The 16,746-nt window shown below is 44.6% G+C and overlaps 1 protein-coding gene across 2 annotated transcripts; it reads right to left on the reverse strand.

Moving 5' to 3' along the window:
• Positions 1-1,096: 1,096 nt before the first annotated feature.
• On the reverse strand, positions 1,097-15,999 carry UTP25 (UTP25 small subunit processome component). Of its 2 annotated transcripts, none has more exons than XM_051614563.1 (12): positions 15,889-15,999; positions 14,657-14,696; positions 13,278-13,527; positions 12,309-12,521; positions 10,308-10,396; positions 8,572-8,982; positions 7,269-7,488; positions 5,123-5,325; positions 3,717-3,899; positions 2,949-3,061; positions 2,280-2,525; positions 1,097-1,450 (listed from the first exon to the last, which is right to left on the reverse strand). In XM_051614563.1, exons 1-12 carry the CDS (start codon positions 15,987-15,989, stop codon positions 1,204-1,206), a joined length of 2,316 nt encoding a protein of 771 aa, XP_051470523.1. In that variant the 5' UTR covers positions 15,990-15,999; the 3' UTR covers positions 1,097-1,203. The 2 variants fall into 2 exon arrangements, with proteins under 2 accessions (XP_051470523.1, XP_051470524.1); XM_051614564.1 differs by having other exon boundaries at positions 13,278-13,546; positions 15,889-15,981.
• Positions 16,000-16,746: the final 747 nt, after the last annotated feature.

Consider the following 16,746-nt stretch of genomic DNA (forward strand, 5'->3'; position numbering starts at 1 on the left):
AGAGGTCAGCTATTCATCTCTGCTAAGCACATCCGGTGTAGAAAGAAAATTCCTTAATCCTATTTTGTGTGCTTGTTTTCATATGCCCAGCCACAATTCTCTCACATCGAGCCTAGGCCATTTTAGAAAATTCCTTGCTTGCTGCTCCTGCACCTCTGCAGCACAGCAGCTGTTTTCAAGGAGAACTTTGCTGTGGCTGGCTCTTAATTCTTGTGTGTGACAACAAAGGTACATAAACCAAACAGCAATCATTACTTAAAATGCACAGCAAGAAACAGTAAGGATTTGCATGTCTACTAAATTATTTCAGGACTTCACCTACTACCTGACCACAGCCTCTGAAAAATACAGGAATGAAGAATCTGATAAAAAATTGGCTAAAGTTATGTGCCTGTGTATTTGCTCAAGTTTATTTAGCTTTGGTGTATTTACTTAAGCCTCCCAGACGTGAACACCCTCAAAGCTTATCACAAGATGGATGTTTCTTACATTTGGGGTCATGCAGGGCTCACCTACCCCTCCACAGAATAGTCTTCCCACAGTCCTAGCACGTGCTTACAAAAACTCCTCTGCTTCTAGCTCCTTTCAAATTGGGCTCAGCTTCCTGGAAGGAGAAAAAAGAGGCAGCACCATGAGCCTTCCATGCAGACCATAAGCAACCATTACCAGGAGGGAAAACCAAACAAAATCCCACCCATGGTGTGAGATTTAAGCCCACAGGTATTGCCAACTGCTCCACAGAGCTGCTTTGTGGGGCTAGGCATGCCTAGGCTCTTCTGCCTGCCAAGTTCAAATCTGTTATCCTTTGGAAAAACTTGTCCCTAGTAAAACAGACTGGCCAGACAGGCTGTTATAAAAAGGAAGAAGAGATACTTAAGTAACTCAGGAAAAAAAAAACCCAAACAACACAACACAAAACCAGAGCTCCTACCCCCTAGTGAGTTTTTTCAATCAAGAATAGTAGTTTTGGATTGATTTTGTATCTGTATAGAAGAAACCCTCAAGTCCTGCTCTCTTGAATGACATCCTTTGTTTCCTATTGGAGAGAGCACTGAAATGTAAAATTTAATACTGCAGGAACAATCTCAACAGAATATTTAAGTAAAAGAGGCATAAAAAGTTTAATACTTTTTAAAAAGCAACATCAAAAAGTGCACTAGGAGTAAATCCAGGTCCTTCCAGTCATCTAGTCTGCAATGTCACTTATTCATTTTCTCCTGTAACAAAGAGGTGCACAGTTTTCTTGGACTGTAGCATTTGAGCTGTGCGATCTATGCCAACCACTGCAGCCAATTTCTGAGCATCGTACTTGGAGTAGAGCACAGTACAGGTCCAAGTAGCATCCACTCCATTGTCTGTGGCCTTCATCATATTGCAGATCTCACTGTAGAAGTGAGAGTATGTTGGTAACTCATAGAAAATGAGGTTCCTAATGCCTTTTATCATATACCTGTAGAAGGAAAAAAAAAAAACAACACAAAAAGAGTAAAGTTACTTTTTTGTTTTGTTGCCAACTTTCAGAAAGTGTGAACACTAAAACACCAATCCTCTCTCAATTCTTACAGTTTCCATTAACTTGAACACACATTGGTTGTAACTCAACACTACAAACCCTGTGTCACAGACTGAACTTAAAAGAGATGTGGAATTTAAGGGAGGAATATCTAACACTGCCAGGCACAATGACTTCCTCTGAAGTACAGACCACCACCAATTTCTGCAGTATTCAGCCTCTTTGGCTTGGATTTTAAGCCAGTGCAGCTTGATTAGACTGAGCCTCATGAAACTTTTCATACTTGCCAAAACATCATCTGCTAATAGAAAAAACTGTTCCATTAGGAACGTCTAAACAGCTCCAGTCAGGACGCAGCAAATTTTCCAGGTGGCCTCAGCTTGCTGTATTGCATTATTGAACCAATTATATATCCTTTTCCAGAATTTTATGTAATTATTGTGGCACAGATGAACACAAATAAAAGGCACAATGAATCCCATTTTACAAGCTATATCATCCTGTCCTGACATCAGTGGAACTTGGCAGCACTCACCTGCTTGAATGAGGCCCTGTGCATGCCAAAGTATTAAGAGTCTCTGCAAGTGACTGCTGACAACACACAAACATTTTGAAGCAAACTGAAAAGCTTTTACTTCAGTCAAAGAAGTCCTCAGAGAAATCCAATAGATTAGAGAAGCAACATAGCCCATCTATGATTAAGGTCAAACTCTTCTTCCAAACCAGCACACACGTAATTCAAAGGAAAACTCGGCCCACAATTCACCTTTTGTAAAAGTGGAAGCGCTCAGTGAACAATAAAAACTGCTTCTCTCCCTTGAGAAAGAACCGCCTTGCTCTGCAGACACTGGCCTTTTTAGTGTATTCACAAATGTGAGTAAAATTCAGCTCCTCTTTCTTGAAGTAATTTCGGAGACGCACGTAGTCAAAATACGATGGAACATAAATGAGTGTGTGTGACATGATGGCATCGCGGTACTCGGGCAAAACCTTATTGATGAAAAACTGAAACCTGAGATAAGGAAACAAATGCATTTTAACCACAGTTAATGCTCAGCTTTCCCATACTGGTATGACTTCAAACAGGAATCTCATCAGACAACAGACTGTGGAAGATTTTTTACTATATTTCTCCTTCTTTACCTGCATTAGATTTCTAAACATGCGGAGGATAAAAGGCAAAAAGGCTTTATCAGTACTGCACAGTTATGGCAGAGATTGCTATTCCTTTCCCAGACTTTATTCTCCAGAGCCTTTTGTAAGGAGAAGTTCAGTATTCCACTCCACCTGTGCAGAGCCTTGTCTGCCATCTGAAGACTAATGAAAGTGTACTTTGGTGGTGGAATCACATTGTGCTCTGCAGAACCAGTACGCTCAACTAAATCTGATACTGCAGTCACCAGAGCACAACAAAATAGTCTGGAACTCCGAGTACCTCGTATCTATTACAGAAGTAGAATTTTCAGCTTCTAGCCTCCGAAAAACATGAGGCAGCTGGACCATGACGTGGCTAATGGAGCCACTGAGCGGTACGTTGCGGATGGCCACCTGCAAGAAGAAAGGAGGATGTTTAGGAAAGCAACACTTCTTAGGTAGCCATGCTCCAGCTCCTGCTTTTAACTCACAACTGCAAGCAGTGCACAAGTCTGTTTTTAGGAAAACTTGGATATGAAAATACATTAGTGTATATGCACACCAGATCTGCTAAACATACACAACCATTGCTTATGCTCTGACTTCCATGTATTTGAAAACTAAGGTTTTTACTTTGCCTGTTTCTTTCAAAATAATAGCAGTTTGTACTTCTTATGCAATAGGAAGAAATAAAGGAAGAAAAAAACAAAGGGGGGAGCAGGCAAATCCTCCATTCAACAACAAAACTAATAAAACAAGATCACTTGTTTGTGTCAAGTTAAGAGAAAGCAAAATCAGGCTTCTGATATGAAACAGCTACCCATGAAGGAAAAGGATCAAGTAAGTATCACTGCAAGAAGAGTGCCTTCGTGCTTTTGGCACAGCACTAGACACTGTCACCCAGCACCACAGAGATGCAGACTGAAACACCTGGGCAACGGAAATGACTGGCACACAGTCATTCTAGATCTGAGTTATGGCATTTTCCCATGCACTGGGTTTTCTTTTCTTCCCTGCTTCCCTTACACCAGCATTTCAAAGGAGGCTTTCAGCTCACCCCTGAACTCACCTGGCCCATGTAATTGAAGCAGTGTTTGTTGAAGACAGAGTTAATCTGGGGATGCTGGAGGGCACTGAACAGCAGTGTCTGGCGGTAGTACTTGGACCAGTTATTGAGACTCAGCATTCGCACTCGGGAAAAGTCCACCCCATGGGAGTCCAGAGGCAGCAGGTTAATGTGCTTCATCAGGTGCTACACAGAGAGATGGAAACACATAACTACAGACTGACATCCCAGACTGCAAGAGCCTCAGCTGCAGCAAGAAGGCGGGCAGGGATGTGTAAGACGGCACAGAATATAAAAAAGTAGTGATCTCCCAAGACAGGACTGTCTAGGATTTATTGACCACAGCACGAGTAATTTACTTGTTTTTCTGCCACAGAACTGAAAGCTACCATCTCTTTAGTCATCAGTAACCTTTGCTTCCAGTCTTCTCATGGGGCAAGTATAATGATTTGTTTGCATTCAAGTCAATGGGCCCAAGGTTTCTGAGCTAAAAGAAGCTCAAGTGCAGTTCCCATCCATTCAGAAAGAGTTTGGGAGCAAGTGAAGAAATTCACCTCGTTTTAGCCTCACTGAGTGATGCCCAGGACTGGCATTGCAGCCACTGCTTAGGTGGCAGCTGTGCCCAAAGGAAAAAAACAGGAAACAAGCTCCAGGACAGATTCCTTGTATATCCTGTAGGCTGATGTGCCTTTCCTGGGACTTCCCAGGAAACAAGACACATTCTGGGCTCATTGAAAATGTACGGTAACATCATGCAGTCAAAATGCACATCTCAGGTACCTCAAAGTTTGGAAAAACCCCCACAATTTTTCAACCTTGAAAACTTTTATTAACCAAAAGCCAAAAAGCATGGGTACTACTGCAATACTAGCCACAATTCCAGAGCAGTATTTTCATGATGTGTACAGGAAAATCTTCACACTTTGGACAACACTAATGCTTAGTCACTCCACGGTCAGTGGAGACAAGCACCAGCTCCTGTTGCTTTCTGGAGGGACCTGAATTAGGCTGTATGGATTCCTCAGCCAGCTGCAGTCTGACTGAGACACTGGGCAGTCAGACAGCTGGCAGATTTTCTCCCAGAGGTGATTAAAGGAATCATCATTATCTCAAGCTGCAAGATAATTAAAACTGTCCAAAAAATCTCTGATGAAATAAGCCACTAAAGCACCAAACACTAAGATTTACAGAGAAGAGGTGCTGAATACTACCCAAAACCTATAGAAAGAATATTCTTAGTATAGGGAAAATATCAGGGTGGAGGGAGGTAAAGGAACTAGAACACATATCTGGAACTAATTCAGTAAAAAAACCAAAACCCACAGCAATACTGTTCACTGCCAAAACTAAGTTACACCAGACTAGCAAGATGTAGTATAACACAAAAATCAACACATATGAAAACGCACCAGAATGTGTTCCCAGTTCTGCATCAGGTAAATATCTGCTTGATCAATTATGAGAACTTCTATTGATGAAAGAAAATCAAAGTCTCTTTTCTTCTCTCCCTCTGCACCAATAACAGTCCTCATGCCCAGGGGAGAAGCAATGATGATGTCTGATGAGTAAAATGGTGCATACAGCCTCATACTCTTTTGAAGAATTGCAACCCCTGTCCAACGACAACCAACAGCATTTTCTTAGTTAGGGACAATTATCAACCATTTCCTTCCAGCAAGCTCTGTAATAGTAACTCCCTGCATCTCCTTCCCCATGATTAGAGCTGGACAAAACCAATCCGTCTGAAACTCTCTCCCTGAATAGTGCATCCCCACCCCATCCCCATTGGACAAGCATTTGGCAGTTTTTCAGGAAATTCAGTGAACTCTTTCAGTAGAATTTTTTTTCCCAGATTTTTCATAGCCTGGACAAAATACTTTAACTGAAACACATTTTTTTGTGATTTTCTGCTAAAAAGGGTGATGAAGAACTTACAGGGAAAAAAAGCAGCAATTATTAACTATTCCCTTCTCCCTTAATCCTAGACTTTCGTATCACCATGGGATAGTACAGTAACTGTTACCTTTATGTTTCATTATCAGTGTGGACCTCTCAACTATAAACTGCCTTTATTCACAAGGCTGTAAAAGCTGCTACCAAAACACAATGAAAAACGTTCTTCATGTGATGACAACTGGAAGCATCACCAGTCTTGCACCTTCCCTGGCACTGCTTCTCACACCACATGTTGCAGTGTATTCACCAAACTAGCTTATGCATCTCCTCTCATGTTAAAGAAAGAAAAAGGAAGGAATCAGCGGTGTTTGTTACCCATGTCTTAACTACATGGCAACATTGCTAGGACTCAGAGTCTTCTCATCTTAAAAATTCAGTTAGTCCAGGCTGTATTCAAACCACCTGCTACAGTCTGTCCAACAAAGGTGTCTCTTCAACTTCTCTCCCTCTCTGTGCGAAGCACAGCTGAAGGCACTTGCAAGAATTTCATGCACACATCAACAGTGACCATTCCTACTATGTATTTTAACCCAGTGATAACAAAGGGGGGTTGAGAAGCCCACAGTTGGTTGAATTTCCAGGAAGTTTTCACTTGTCACAGCAGTTACACAGTTTAAGAAGATCTTTTTTTTTTTTTTTGCACTTGAAAATGTGAAAGGGTGGTTTCAGTAAGGCATAATAAAGATGCTTGAAATTAGATCTTGGTGCAGAAGTAGCAGGGTGTGAGGCACAGTAAGAAAGAATATTCTGCTTCCATGATTTGCTTCTGCAAGTAACAGCATTGGAAGTTTCTTCAAGCACTCTTCCCACCTATTAAGTAGATTAAAGCAGACTGTGGTATGGGAGAGGACTGAAAGCAAGATGCTCTCAGCCAGAAAGATACTCACTGGGGAAGGAAGAAAGACTGAGTGGGACCCGCCTGCATCTTCCACTGTATCATCACATCTCTTGGGATGCCAATTTATCTTTCAAGGGGCAGTAATTTCAAAAGGCTCTGATCTGTCAAGTTAAGTTAGAAGAACTGCCTACTCATAATAGCAGCTCCAGGAACCCAGTCACTAGCTAATTCTCTGCATGCTGAGCTACTAAACCAGCATGAGATTACAATATTATGAAATAGTCTCTAATTTGCTGCTTATCCAACAGTCCCATTTGCTGGCTTCCCCTTTGCTTTCATGAAAACCATGGGCAGCACAGTAGAAAACTAATTTGCTCAGTACTGAGCTTTACTTTTGTTCTAACCGTTGCCGATTACAAGAGTTTGTGACTAGGCTAATTAGGTTAGGCTGCAAAATTAAGGCTATCTTCTTTAAAATGAGGCATGGGTAGTCCTGCTACAATAAGGCAATCATTGTGTTCAGTGATTCTGAACTTGATGTGAAAATCATTACTTCTGTATTTTCTCTTCCTTCTTAAGCTATAGAAGGCAAGGAAGATTCTCATAAAAATCCAAGCTGCATGTGCAAAACCAGCATGAATGCCACAGGGCTGAGACTCTGCCCATAACTTCCAGCCCTGACAGCTCCTAAAGTTTTAGGAAGAATTTGTTACTCCTCAGTTTTTTACAAGATAAATATCACGTGTTCAGTCGGTCATTACCAATTCTGAAGTGGTCATCAATGTTGCCAGCAAAGACAGCTTCATAATCCTCAGGTCTTTTCAGGTTGGGGGGCTTCTCTTCTGGGTCAGAGCCAAACTCCCCTTTGAAGCGCTTTTTATTACTTACATCTATTTTTTTTTTCTCATTCACTTCCAGAAGACTGATGAAAATATGCACAATTCGCAAGGCACATTCCCTGAATGGCACTACCATCAGTACCTGCACAGATCAAAGGTTACAGAAGAATAACTCATAAAATAATGAATACTCCCAGTTAACTCTACATTCAGTAATTTATTGTTTTTACTTAGATCTGCCCCCATGGGGTGTCCCAACAACTAAACCAAAACAAAACAATTCTGACGTGCAGCAAGGAGGGAGGATGTGCTGGGACACAGTACGCTCCTGAACAGGTACCAGCCAGCAGTTCTGTTTGTTTCCCCATCTCACACCCACAGTGTCATTCCAGGGGAATGGAAAACAAAGCACATTCTCCTGTTCTCCCTACCACTCAGGAAAGTGAGAACTCCCACAATAACAGACAGGAACAGCTGGTTCCTGGATGAGGGGCAACAGCCTCTGCACAGCACTCTGAAATATAAGTACCTAACTGGAGAGTCAACACAGAAACCAAGAGCATTTACCCAATGTGCAGCAAACACTGAAACCTAACTTTGAAACTGTAAAACAGGTTGTTGGCACCACCAGCTAGGCTTGCCGTAGTTGAATCCACCTGGTTATCAACAAGAGGGTGCTGTGAATTGAGGGAGCTTTGGTTTGAAGACTGCTCCTCTGACTACAACAGGTGGCCTTGACTATGGAAGTGGGATTCCCTGAGGTCTCCCAGGGACAAAAAGGTTCTTCCGTGCACAAGAGTCCGTAAGAGTGCATAAGGACAAAACATTTTCTGGGACATCTCACACTGGGTGACAGCCTACGCTACCTCCACTAACACTGAAGATCAATGTGGAGGCACCTTTCTGTAGTGGTAAATTTAGAAATGTAGGCAGGAAAAGGCAACATGTCAGTCTGTAGTGATAGGGGGATAAAGAAAAAGAGCAGTAAGGCTCAGCACAGAAACAGGCTGGCTAACACCCCTGTGCTCACTGCTTCTCACAGGCTATCTGCCCTGGCCACAGCAAATGACTTTCAAGCACTATAAAGGGATGTGGAAAGGCACAGGCCAAGGAACACATCACCTGAGAGAGGAGCAACAGAAATACTTCTGGATAAGCTACAAGGACACCTGAGCAGACAGCCAGGGTGGAGATGGGGGAAATCATAATAAGAAAGCTCTCTTACCTTAGGTCTAGTGAGCCCCTGATCCCTGTAGTCATCACTGTCAGTCCCTGGCTTTCGGTCTCTTCGTTTGGCATTGTTGCTGAGCACCTGGGCATTTGCCTTCAGAACATGGTTCAAGGCATGCAAGCAGTAAGCGTGTCGGATTTCTTCTCCATTTGTTAAAGCATTTCTTTCTGGATAGAACAAGTCTTGGTACGTATTCATGATACAGAAGAGCTCTCTTTGTAATGGGGTAAAAGAGGCATCGCCTGGTTTGTTCACTGAGGACAGAAATTGTTTATTCACTTTCGGCCAAGTGGATTCTAAAGGCTTGTGAAGATGAAGCTGTTTCACATCAACTTCTTTTTCTGCTTTTAAAGTTTTAGGTTTCTCCAAAGTGGAAGAAAAAGTTAGTTGGCCCAGCCTTGGCCACTGAAAAAAAACCAACACAAAGTGGAGTCATACACATCAAACTTAGTATACTTAAAAGCACATCACCACGGCTGGCAGTTTCAGCAAGGTCATGAAATTTGATACATTATCTTTTCATAATACATGTTTCCTTTTATGTTTAACATGCAGTCTCTTCATTAGCGTCTACCAGGGTAAATAACAGTAAACTTGAGCTCAGTAGATCTGAATGCAGTGATGTGTCTGAAACTGCCCTCATTTTACAGATGAGAAAAAGGAAGGATGTCATTTCTGCCTAACCTATCCAGCAAATCAGTGGCACAAAACAGGGATGAGAACCCTGGAGTCTAACCACATGTACAGATCAGCTGTACTGAGGTATGTACTTTGTTTAAAGATGAAACCAAAACTCCATAAGGGACTAAATCCAAAAGTTGTGAGTTAATTGCTAAAGGCAATCTTGTTCGGAGTCTGTCTGATTTTGAACCAAGTGTAGTAGGGGAAAACTCTAAATTTTAAGCTTTCTGTTATGGAAGCTGTCCCTCTCTATCTCTGTAAAGTAGCTACACCAAGTTAAGCAAAGCTATATTATGCGTTGCTTCAGGTGGCACTGGTAATTTTGGCCACCAAATTCCAAAAAAAGAAAAAAAAATAAAATAAAAAGTAAAAATTGCAGCTTTCTCTCTGACTGACTAATCATTGGATACCTTCCCAGGAATGTCACCCAGCATATGGCTGACCAGAATGCTAGGCAAGCCCCCAAAACAAAATCACACGTGAAAAAGTTAAGATGCAAAGGTTTGTCTAAAAATTAGCATTCTCTCAAGCAACAATGTGGGTTTCTCGTACTGTAATTCACCTATTATTTCCAGTATTGACAATGTTAAGTATTAAATTTCTTCCCTTTACTGGCTTGTGAACGTGCAGAGATACAGCCTCCTTGAAGCAAGCACGTGAAAGTGCATCCCAAGTACTTTTAAGAGTGTCACCTTACAAGTTCAGTTATGGAGCACATCCCTGGCATCATGCTGCACCACTCCTTTTTCCACCTGGTGTCAAGAGTACTAAACCTAAGGTTTTGGGACTATAGAACAAACTCTAAAGCTATGCATGTTTTTCAGATGTGTTGCCATATGCCTACATAACAGCAGATTTTAGATTTCAACTCTCGCTCAGCACTAGGTGAAGAAAAAAACACTTCAGCAAGAACACAGTGACAAAATCTTGCCAATTCCAATGCCAACAGCTAATAATAACAATTAGGAATCTACTGAATTTGTATTAAAAAAGAGTTATTTTAATCTAGGCATCTTTAGGAGCTCTGGTTGCCTACAGAACACTGTTACCTTGGTTTGACTTGAAGTTTTAGGAAGTGTAGACATTTTTTCTACTTCTTTTTCTTCAAGTTCTCTCTCCATGTGCTGTTTAAATGGATCTATTTATAACAACGACAACAAAAAATCCTGAGAACTACTGTAGCTAATACTGGAATATAATTTCAAAATGGATTTGCAAGTGAGATGAACAGTTTCTATGCTGGCCAACAACACAGTGAAAACTAGTTATTTCCAAGCACTTGGAAATGACAGAAAGGATGTCAAACTCCCTCTAAAAGAACAGAAAGAACAGATATGACAGATTGCTTTAAAAAAAAAAGAAGCACTTATGAAGTACTAGAACTTTCAATCACAAACCAAATGTTATTCAGGAGAGCAATATACAGTAGAAATCACCCTAGTAGTTTTCTACCTTAAGCTCCAACACACCCATCCCTTTCAGGTGAAACAGGCTGTCAATAGTAAAGAACCAAGCAAAATCACTGCTGTTTTAGTTTATAATCAGTTCTACCCAGGGCTCTGCACCTTTGGCAGGTGATATGAATACAGTTTGTGATAAAGCAGAGAAAGATTAGGCAGGTCCCATGCAAAGCTTATTTTGAAAACCAAGCCCTGCACACTGCTGGCAGCACAGCAGCACTCACCGCATAAAGAAAACTCCTTAGAAAACACAAGTCCTTGCCAAAGGACATCTAGCCCATGTGCAAGTTATTCAGGCAAAAGTCAAGACATCTGCGCATTATGATGCTGTTGACAGGATCTTCCCAGCAACTCAAATGAACAGGGTATCATATAACTGTAATACAGGTTCTCTCTTCAGTTGAGTTTTACCAGTTCAAGCACTCATCAGAAACAGTAGAGGGAATAACGTGAAGCATCTTCAGGAATGCTAGTGATCCCAGGACCAGAGAAGAAATCAATCCCCTTTCCGCTACATGAGGTGACTCAATTTCTGTGATACGTTATAACATCACTTCCAGGCTACAGGAATGCACTGAAAAGTAGTGGACTGTTTATAGGTTGAACAAAGCCTTTAGGATACTTAGCATGCAGTTGGAGAGCTATGGTTCTCATTAAAATGCAACGCCAACAGCCTAAGTAATCTTTGTAACAAGAACGAGCTGTTTTTTCTATCACATGGCCCTTGGATGCTTCTGTGCATTTCATGTATCAACTGCCTCCCAGACCTCATGTCAGCTGCTGCTCCAAGATGACAAGCCAGCCTCACTAGAGATGCTACAAACATATTTCTCTCTCTTAAACTATGCCATCTGATATTAAAACCACAGAGCATGAAATACGAATGGAAGCTCTGCAAGCGCCGGTGTGTGGCACAGCGCTGAATGATCACACACCCGTGCACATAGCTCTCTGTTACATATGGAGCTCCAACTGCACCCATGAGCACACTGTGGCACTGAGGTTCTGGGCTACACCCTTAATAGAGACCACACAGATGTTCTACTGATGCTTCATGCCCTCCTGGTCATGGTGCAGTTGGATTCCTCTGCATAACCTTCCAAATTCAGAAAGCCCTGAGCATTTGTCTGAATTACTGTGGTTTCCCCAGGCTGCCTAACTCCACTGAGTTGTGAAGGATGGGATGCCCTCACAGGTCAGCTTTGTGCTTATCTCCTGTGCTGTCTGTGCCAAGAATATCTTCTGCAGTCAAGTGCAGGCTTGCAGGGCCCTTCACATTACAGAACAGCAAGAGAGTAAGATAACTTGCCCCATGCACATTTCTAGTTCCTGATACTTCAAGCTCTATTGGTCATAACAGAAACTACACACAAATCCCAGGCTGCAGGAGCTATGGACAACAAATGGTTCAGATACATGTCTGCATTAGTGCAAAGCCTCCCTTATGCAACCAGCTGACACGTGGGCAATACAATGAATAACGTAGTGGAGGAACTCAGAAGCTACAGAGCACATCATTAGGGCGTTGGATAATTTACACGTCTGCTCCTTTAGAGGCAGATCACTAGCCACAAACATACTGTGCTTTACCTTCTGAGATGGCTTGTGAAGAATTGCTGTCTCTCTGATCTGCATTGCAGTCTCCACTCTCCTCTTCCATGAAATTGGTTTCCAAGCTAAATTCAGATTCATGCTTCACATCAGTAAACTCCTCAATTGCTCCATGACTTGGGTCACAAGAGGTATCTGCATCATCAGCCTGCTCCTGGCCAAGCGTTTGTTTTGCTGTGTCTGTAGGTGTGACTTATTAGAGAGAGAAATGGGTTATATTCTCATGAAAAAGTTACTACCTGTACCTACCTCTTGCTGGCTACATTGTTCCCTTTGAGTTACTATTTTTTTTCCTCCCAATACTCAAAAAGATAAATGTGAGCTTTGTATTCCACGGTAAACAAGACTTTTGGCTAGCATGCCAAATGTTACATGATACACAATGTGTGTTTCCCCAGAGAAAATTAAATAAGTAACTTATCTGGGGAATACAAGTTTCAGTTTCCAAAGACCCCAAATAACCAAAAATAATAAAAAGTTGCCTCCTCTCTCCTAGAATTTCTCTGCAGACTTCATGAACGAGGATGCCTCGTCATAAAGGAGGAGGTTTCCTTCCCACTGGCATATTCTTTCTTCTGCCATGAGGCAAACCTTTCCCTCCTCTCAGTGGCAGCAGCCAAGCCAGCTGCTGTGTGAGAGAACAGCTTGTGTCTCCCATGAGTGTGTGAGAACCCCTGGTGTGCTGCTCCATGTGGACTTCCTCTGTGCCGCCGCACAAACAACATCTGAGGAAGCAGCAGCAGCCTGTCTGCCAGGAAAAGAGCACCCTCTCCCCTGCTACATCCTTCAGCAGCTTACTGCTCCCACCCACGCAGAGGCAAGAGAGTCTTCCAAGCCAGAAGAGCACCCAGCCAACAAGCCACTCTACACCAGGATCCTACCTAAAAAGGTACATTATTTGAACTTTATAACTGAAGTAACGTTTACCAGCATGAGGAAAGAAACTACCTTCTTCCTGGGCTAGTACATCATTCTTATCTTCTTCACCTCTGTCTGCTTCTCCAGTCCTCTGAGACCCTTCACTGTCCATTTCTGTCTCACTTTCCCCAGCTTCTTCTGATTCACTTTCATCTTCCTCTTCATCGCTCTCAGACTCAGGAGAGGTCTTCAGGGTAGCCAGGAGCTTGTGATACACAGAGACCTGTTCCACTTCAGTCTCAGAATCACTTTCTGCACTCGATTGATCAGAATTCTCAGACTGGAAGGGAAAGCACGAGCTTAACAGCAACGACATAAACATGCTATTAGGCAGCAGGTGAATACCCTCACCTCTAGTTCCCATGTTAGGTCTTCCCTCTCACCTCCCATCCTTATGTAGATGCAATGGAATTTTTTTTTTTTTTTAAATCACCCAGCAAAATAGTTATGCTGGACACCCCCATTTAGTTTTGAAAGCATCTTGGTAGACTTAGACCCAAGTGCCTCATTCTGCACTGATTTGACTTAAAGCGTCATGAAACTCGGTTCTTTCACTCTCAGCTGAGTGAGGACATTTCATCTTCACAGACAGTGCATTTCCTATGAAAACCACATACAGAGCAAACACTGTAGAAGGGCACACATACAAGGGACAAACCTCACAGAAAATGCTTCTGTCTTTCAAGAAGGTAAGTGAAATTGTGATCAGTTGACAACAGTCCACTGGGGACTTGCTCTTGTTTGGCTCAGCTGCAAAGCTCTAAGCTTCAAACAAGCCAGACTCAGCCAGTTCTGGGCTCACACAAACCAGCAGCAGTGTGCCAGGTTTTAGTCCAAATTATAGTTTAATGAGGAATATAAGCACAGAACCAATGACTTCTTTCTCAGCTCTTTTCAGTTCAAAGAGAAAAAAAAATATCAGTAAATAGGAGATTAATGCGCAAAGTTGATAAGGGAAACAAAATAATTAATTTTTCCACACTGAAAGGTTGAAGTCTTATTAATTTGATGATAAAGAAGATTACTGAATCCTGACTGAAAGAAAAGCAATGGTAATGTGAAGAAGAATGAGCAGAGAACCAAACACCTCCTATCTTGTGCAACAGTGTGTTTATTCATAATTATTAAAACAATTTAAACCACCGTTTATTTAATTTTCACCTTGACTTAGTAATATGCAAAAAAACCCAAAGGCTATTTTGTTTCCTGCTTCTGCCCTCTTCTGGTATTACAGTTTTGAGCACAATTCAGAACCACACAAAAATCACATTCATTTTTTCTCCTCAACACAGGTTTTCTAAAGGCAACAACTTAATCAGCCTGAATAACTCACCAACATGTAATGCAAAGCATTTCACTTCACTGAACTACACAAAGATGAAAGTAAGGAAGAAAGAAAAATATATTACCAGGTCACAGACTTGAGTTGCTTCTGGTCTTCCAGTGACCCTGAAAAGAAAGCACTTAAGTATTTTACTTTGTCAATGATATTATACACAGGATTAAAGAGATGAGGGGGAGAAGGTATTAATGAGTTACACAAGTCTTAGAAGAAAGCTTAAGCGCAAAGCATCACACAGTTCTCCCTAAGAAATCAGACTTGGTTACCCTCTCAGGTGATGCTACTCTAAGCCTAACTTTTCAAGAAGTAAAATGTTTTAAAGCAGGATTGGGCTTTAACCAGAAGACAAGGTGTTAAAAGGAGTATAACTACAAGGGTAGTCTGTGCAACAAAGTTACCCAGAGGAAGGGCCTACTCGAGCCCTAGACATTGATCTGTGAAATGGGGAAAAGATACACACCACAGGAAAACAAGCATTAATTCACCAGTGCTGGGACTGCAATTCTGCAGCAGGACACCGTGCAAGCTGGGCTAAACTAACCTCAACTCTTCCGAAGAGATGCAGAGCCTCGAGCAGAGCGGCCTGTGGCTGCAGAAGGCAGGCTCTGGCCAGGGCTCTGCTCTCCATCCTGAGCAGCACCGCCGGGAGGCTCCCGGGGCGCACCCAACCGGGAGACCTCAGCGCGACGTGCCTGCTGCTGCAGGCACACAGCGTCAAGCTGACCTGGCAGCAGCTACCTCGCCGGCTCCTGAGGCTTCAAAGCGGAATCACACGGCACAGCGTCGGGAGCCAGCAGCTCCTTCCTGGCCAGCAGGAGCACGGCGCCCTTCCCGGCGGAGGCGGCGGCTCCGGCCACGCCAGGCGGGCACGGCTAGACCTGGGAGGCCAGCAGGGCGGGAGCCGGAGGAGCCTTTGCCGGGCCGAGGGACGGACCCGGGGCCAGAGCAGAGCCCCGCTCACACCCCCCGTCCCCGCCCCCGGGCAGCCGCGCCAGACTTCGCGGCATCTGCTTCCCCCCGAGCCCAGATTTCCCGCTTTCCCGGCTTCTGCCGCGAGCCCGGGCTCAGGACCCGCAGCGCGAACCTGCAGCTCTCCTGCCTCCCCCAGGAGCCCGGGGCAGGCGTGAGAGCAGGTGGGGCTCCCGGGGGCCGCGGGCGGCTGCCCGGGCCGGGGCCCCCAGCGCAGCCGGTCCCAGGGGCCGGCCCGGCCCAGCTCGGCCCGGCAGAGCAGGGCTGCCGGCCGGGGCCTCCCGCACGCCGCGGCCGCTGGAAGGGCAGCCCGCCCGGCCCGGCACTCACTTGTCATGGAAGGGGTGCTCCTCCCCGAACTCCCGCAGGTGCTTCTTCTGCTTCTTGCTCAGGCTGCGCAACAGCTCCCGCCCGCCCCGCCGCTTCCCCATGGTCGCCCGCGCTTTGCGGCGCTGCCGTGCCGTGCCGTGCCGTGCTGCCGTGCCGTGCCGTGCCGTGCTGCCGTGCTGTGCCGTGCTGTGCCGTGCTGCCGTGCCGTGCTGTGCCGTGCTGTGCCGTGCCGCCGTGCCGGGCTGCCCTGCCCTGCCGTGCTGCCCTGCCGGGCCGTGCCGGGCCGCCGTACGGCCGGGCCTGCGGAGGGCTGGACCCTTCAGGCCCTGCTGTTGTCTCCGAGATAACCGCAAATGCTGTAAACGAAGTCACGTTCAATGCGGGATCTCCCCACCTCTTCCTACCGCCGCACCGCACCGCACCGCGCCGCACCGCGCGCCGCTGCCAGAGCGAAGTTCCGCGCTGCAGCCCTTTCCTCACTGCAGGGGTCTGGTGGAGGGTGTGTGTGTGTGTGTGTGTGTGTGTGTGCAGAGACCCTCCGATGCTCTTGAAGTCCCTCGATGGGTGGCAGGGAGGCAGGTGGAGGGGCCCTGGCCTCTGCCCATGCCTGTGGGGGAAGTGCCCACCCTCCCCCTGGGCCACCAGCTGGGGGCTTCACAGCCTGAAGAAGCTGTGGTAGAGGGGAAGTGCGGGAGGGAGCACTGAGCTCGGCTCCTTGGAGGCTCTTTCCCACAACGCTGTTCTAAATGAAACGCAATTGCTAATCACTCCATCGACTTACAAATTTGTAACCAAGTTGCTAGCTGCACTTGCATTTCTGCAGCGAAATCACGCAACTTAGATTGGAACTTCCAGTTG

The sequence above is a fragment of the Apus apus genome, chromosome 3 (assembly GCF_020740795.1).
Source record: "Apus apus isolate bApuApu2 chromosome 3, bApuApu2.pri.cur, whole genome shotgun sequence".
NCBI lineage: Eukaryota > Metazoa > Chordata > Aves > Apodiformes > Apodidae > Apus > Apus apus.

What these genes read in the sequence shown, in the direction of transcription:
- UTP25 (XM_051614563.1), bottom strand. Translation starts at nt 15,989, where the DNA reads ATGGGGAAGCGGCGGGGCGGGCGGGAGCTGTTGCGCAGCCTGAGCAAG. An exon ending in AGGGGCTCACTAGACCTAAG is followed by an intron (nt 7,489 to 8,571) that starts GTAAGAGAGCTT and finishes TGATCTGTGCAG; the next exon opens with GTACTGATGGTAGTGCCATT. An exon ending in TGATGACCACTTCAGAATTG is followed by an intron (nt 5,326 to 7,268) that starts GTAATGACCGAC and finishes GTCGTTGGACAG; the next exon opens with GGGTTGCAATTCTTCAAAAG.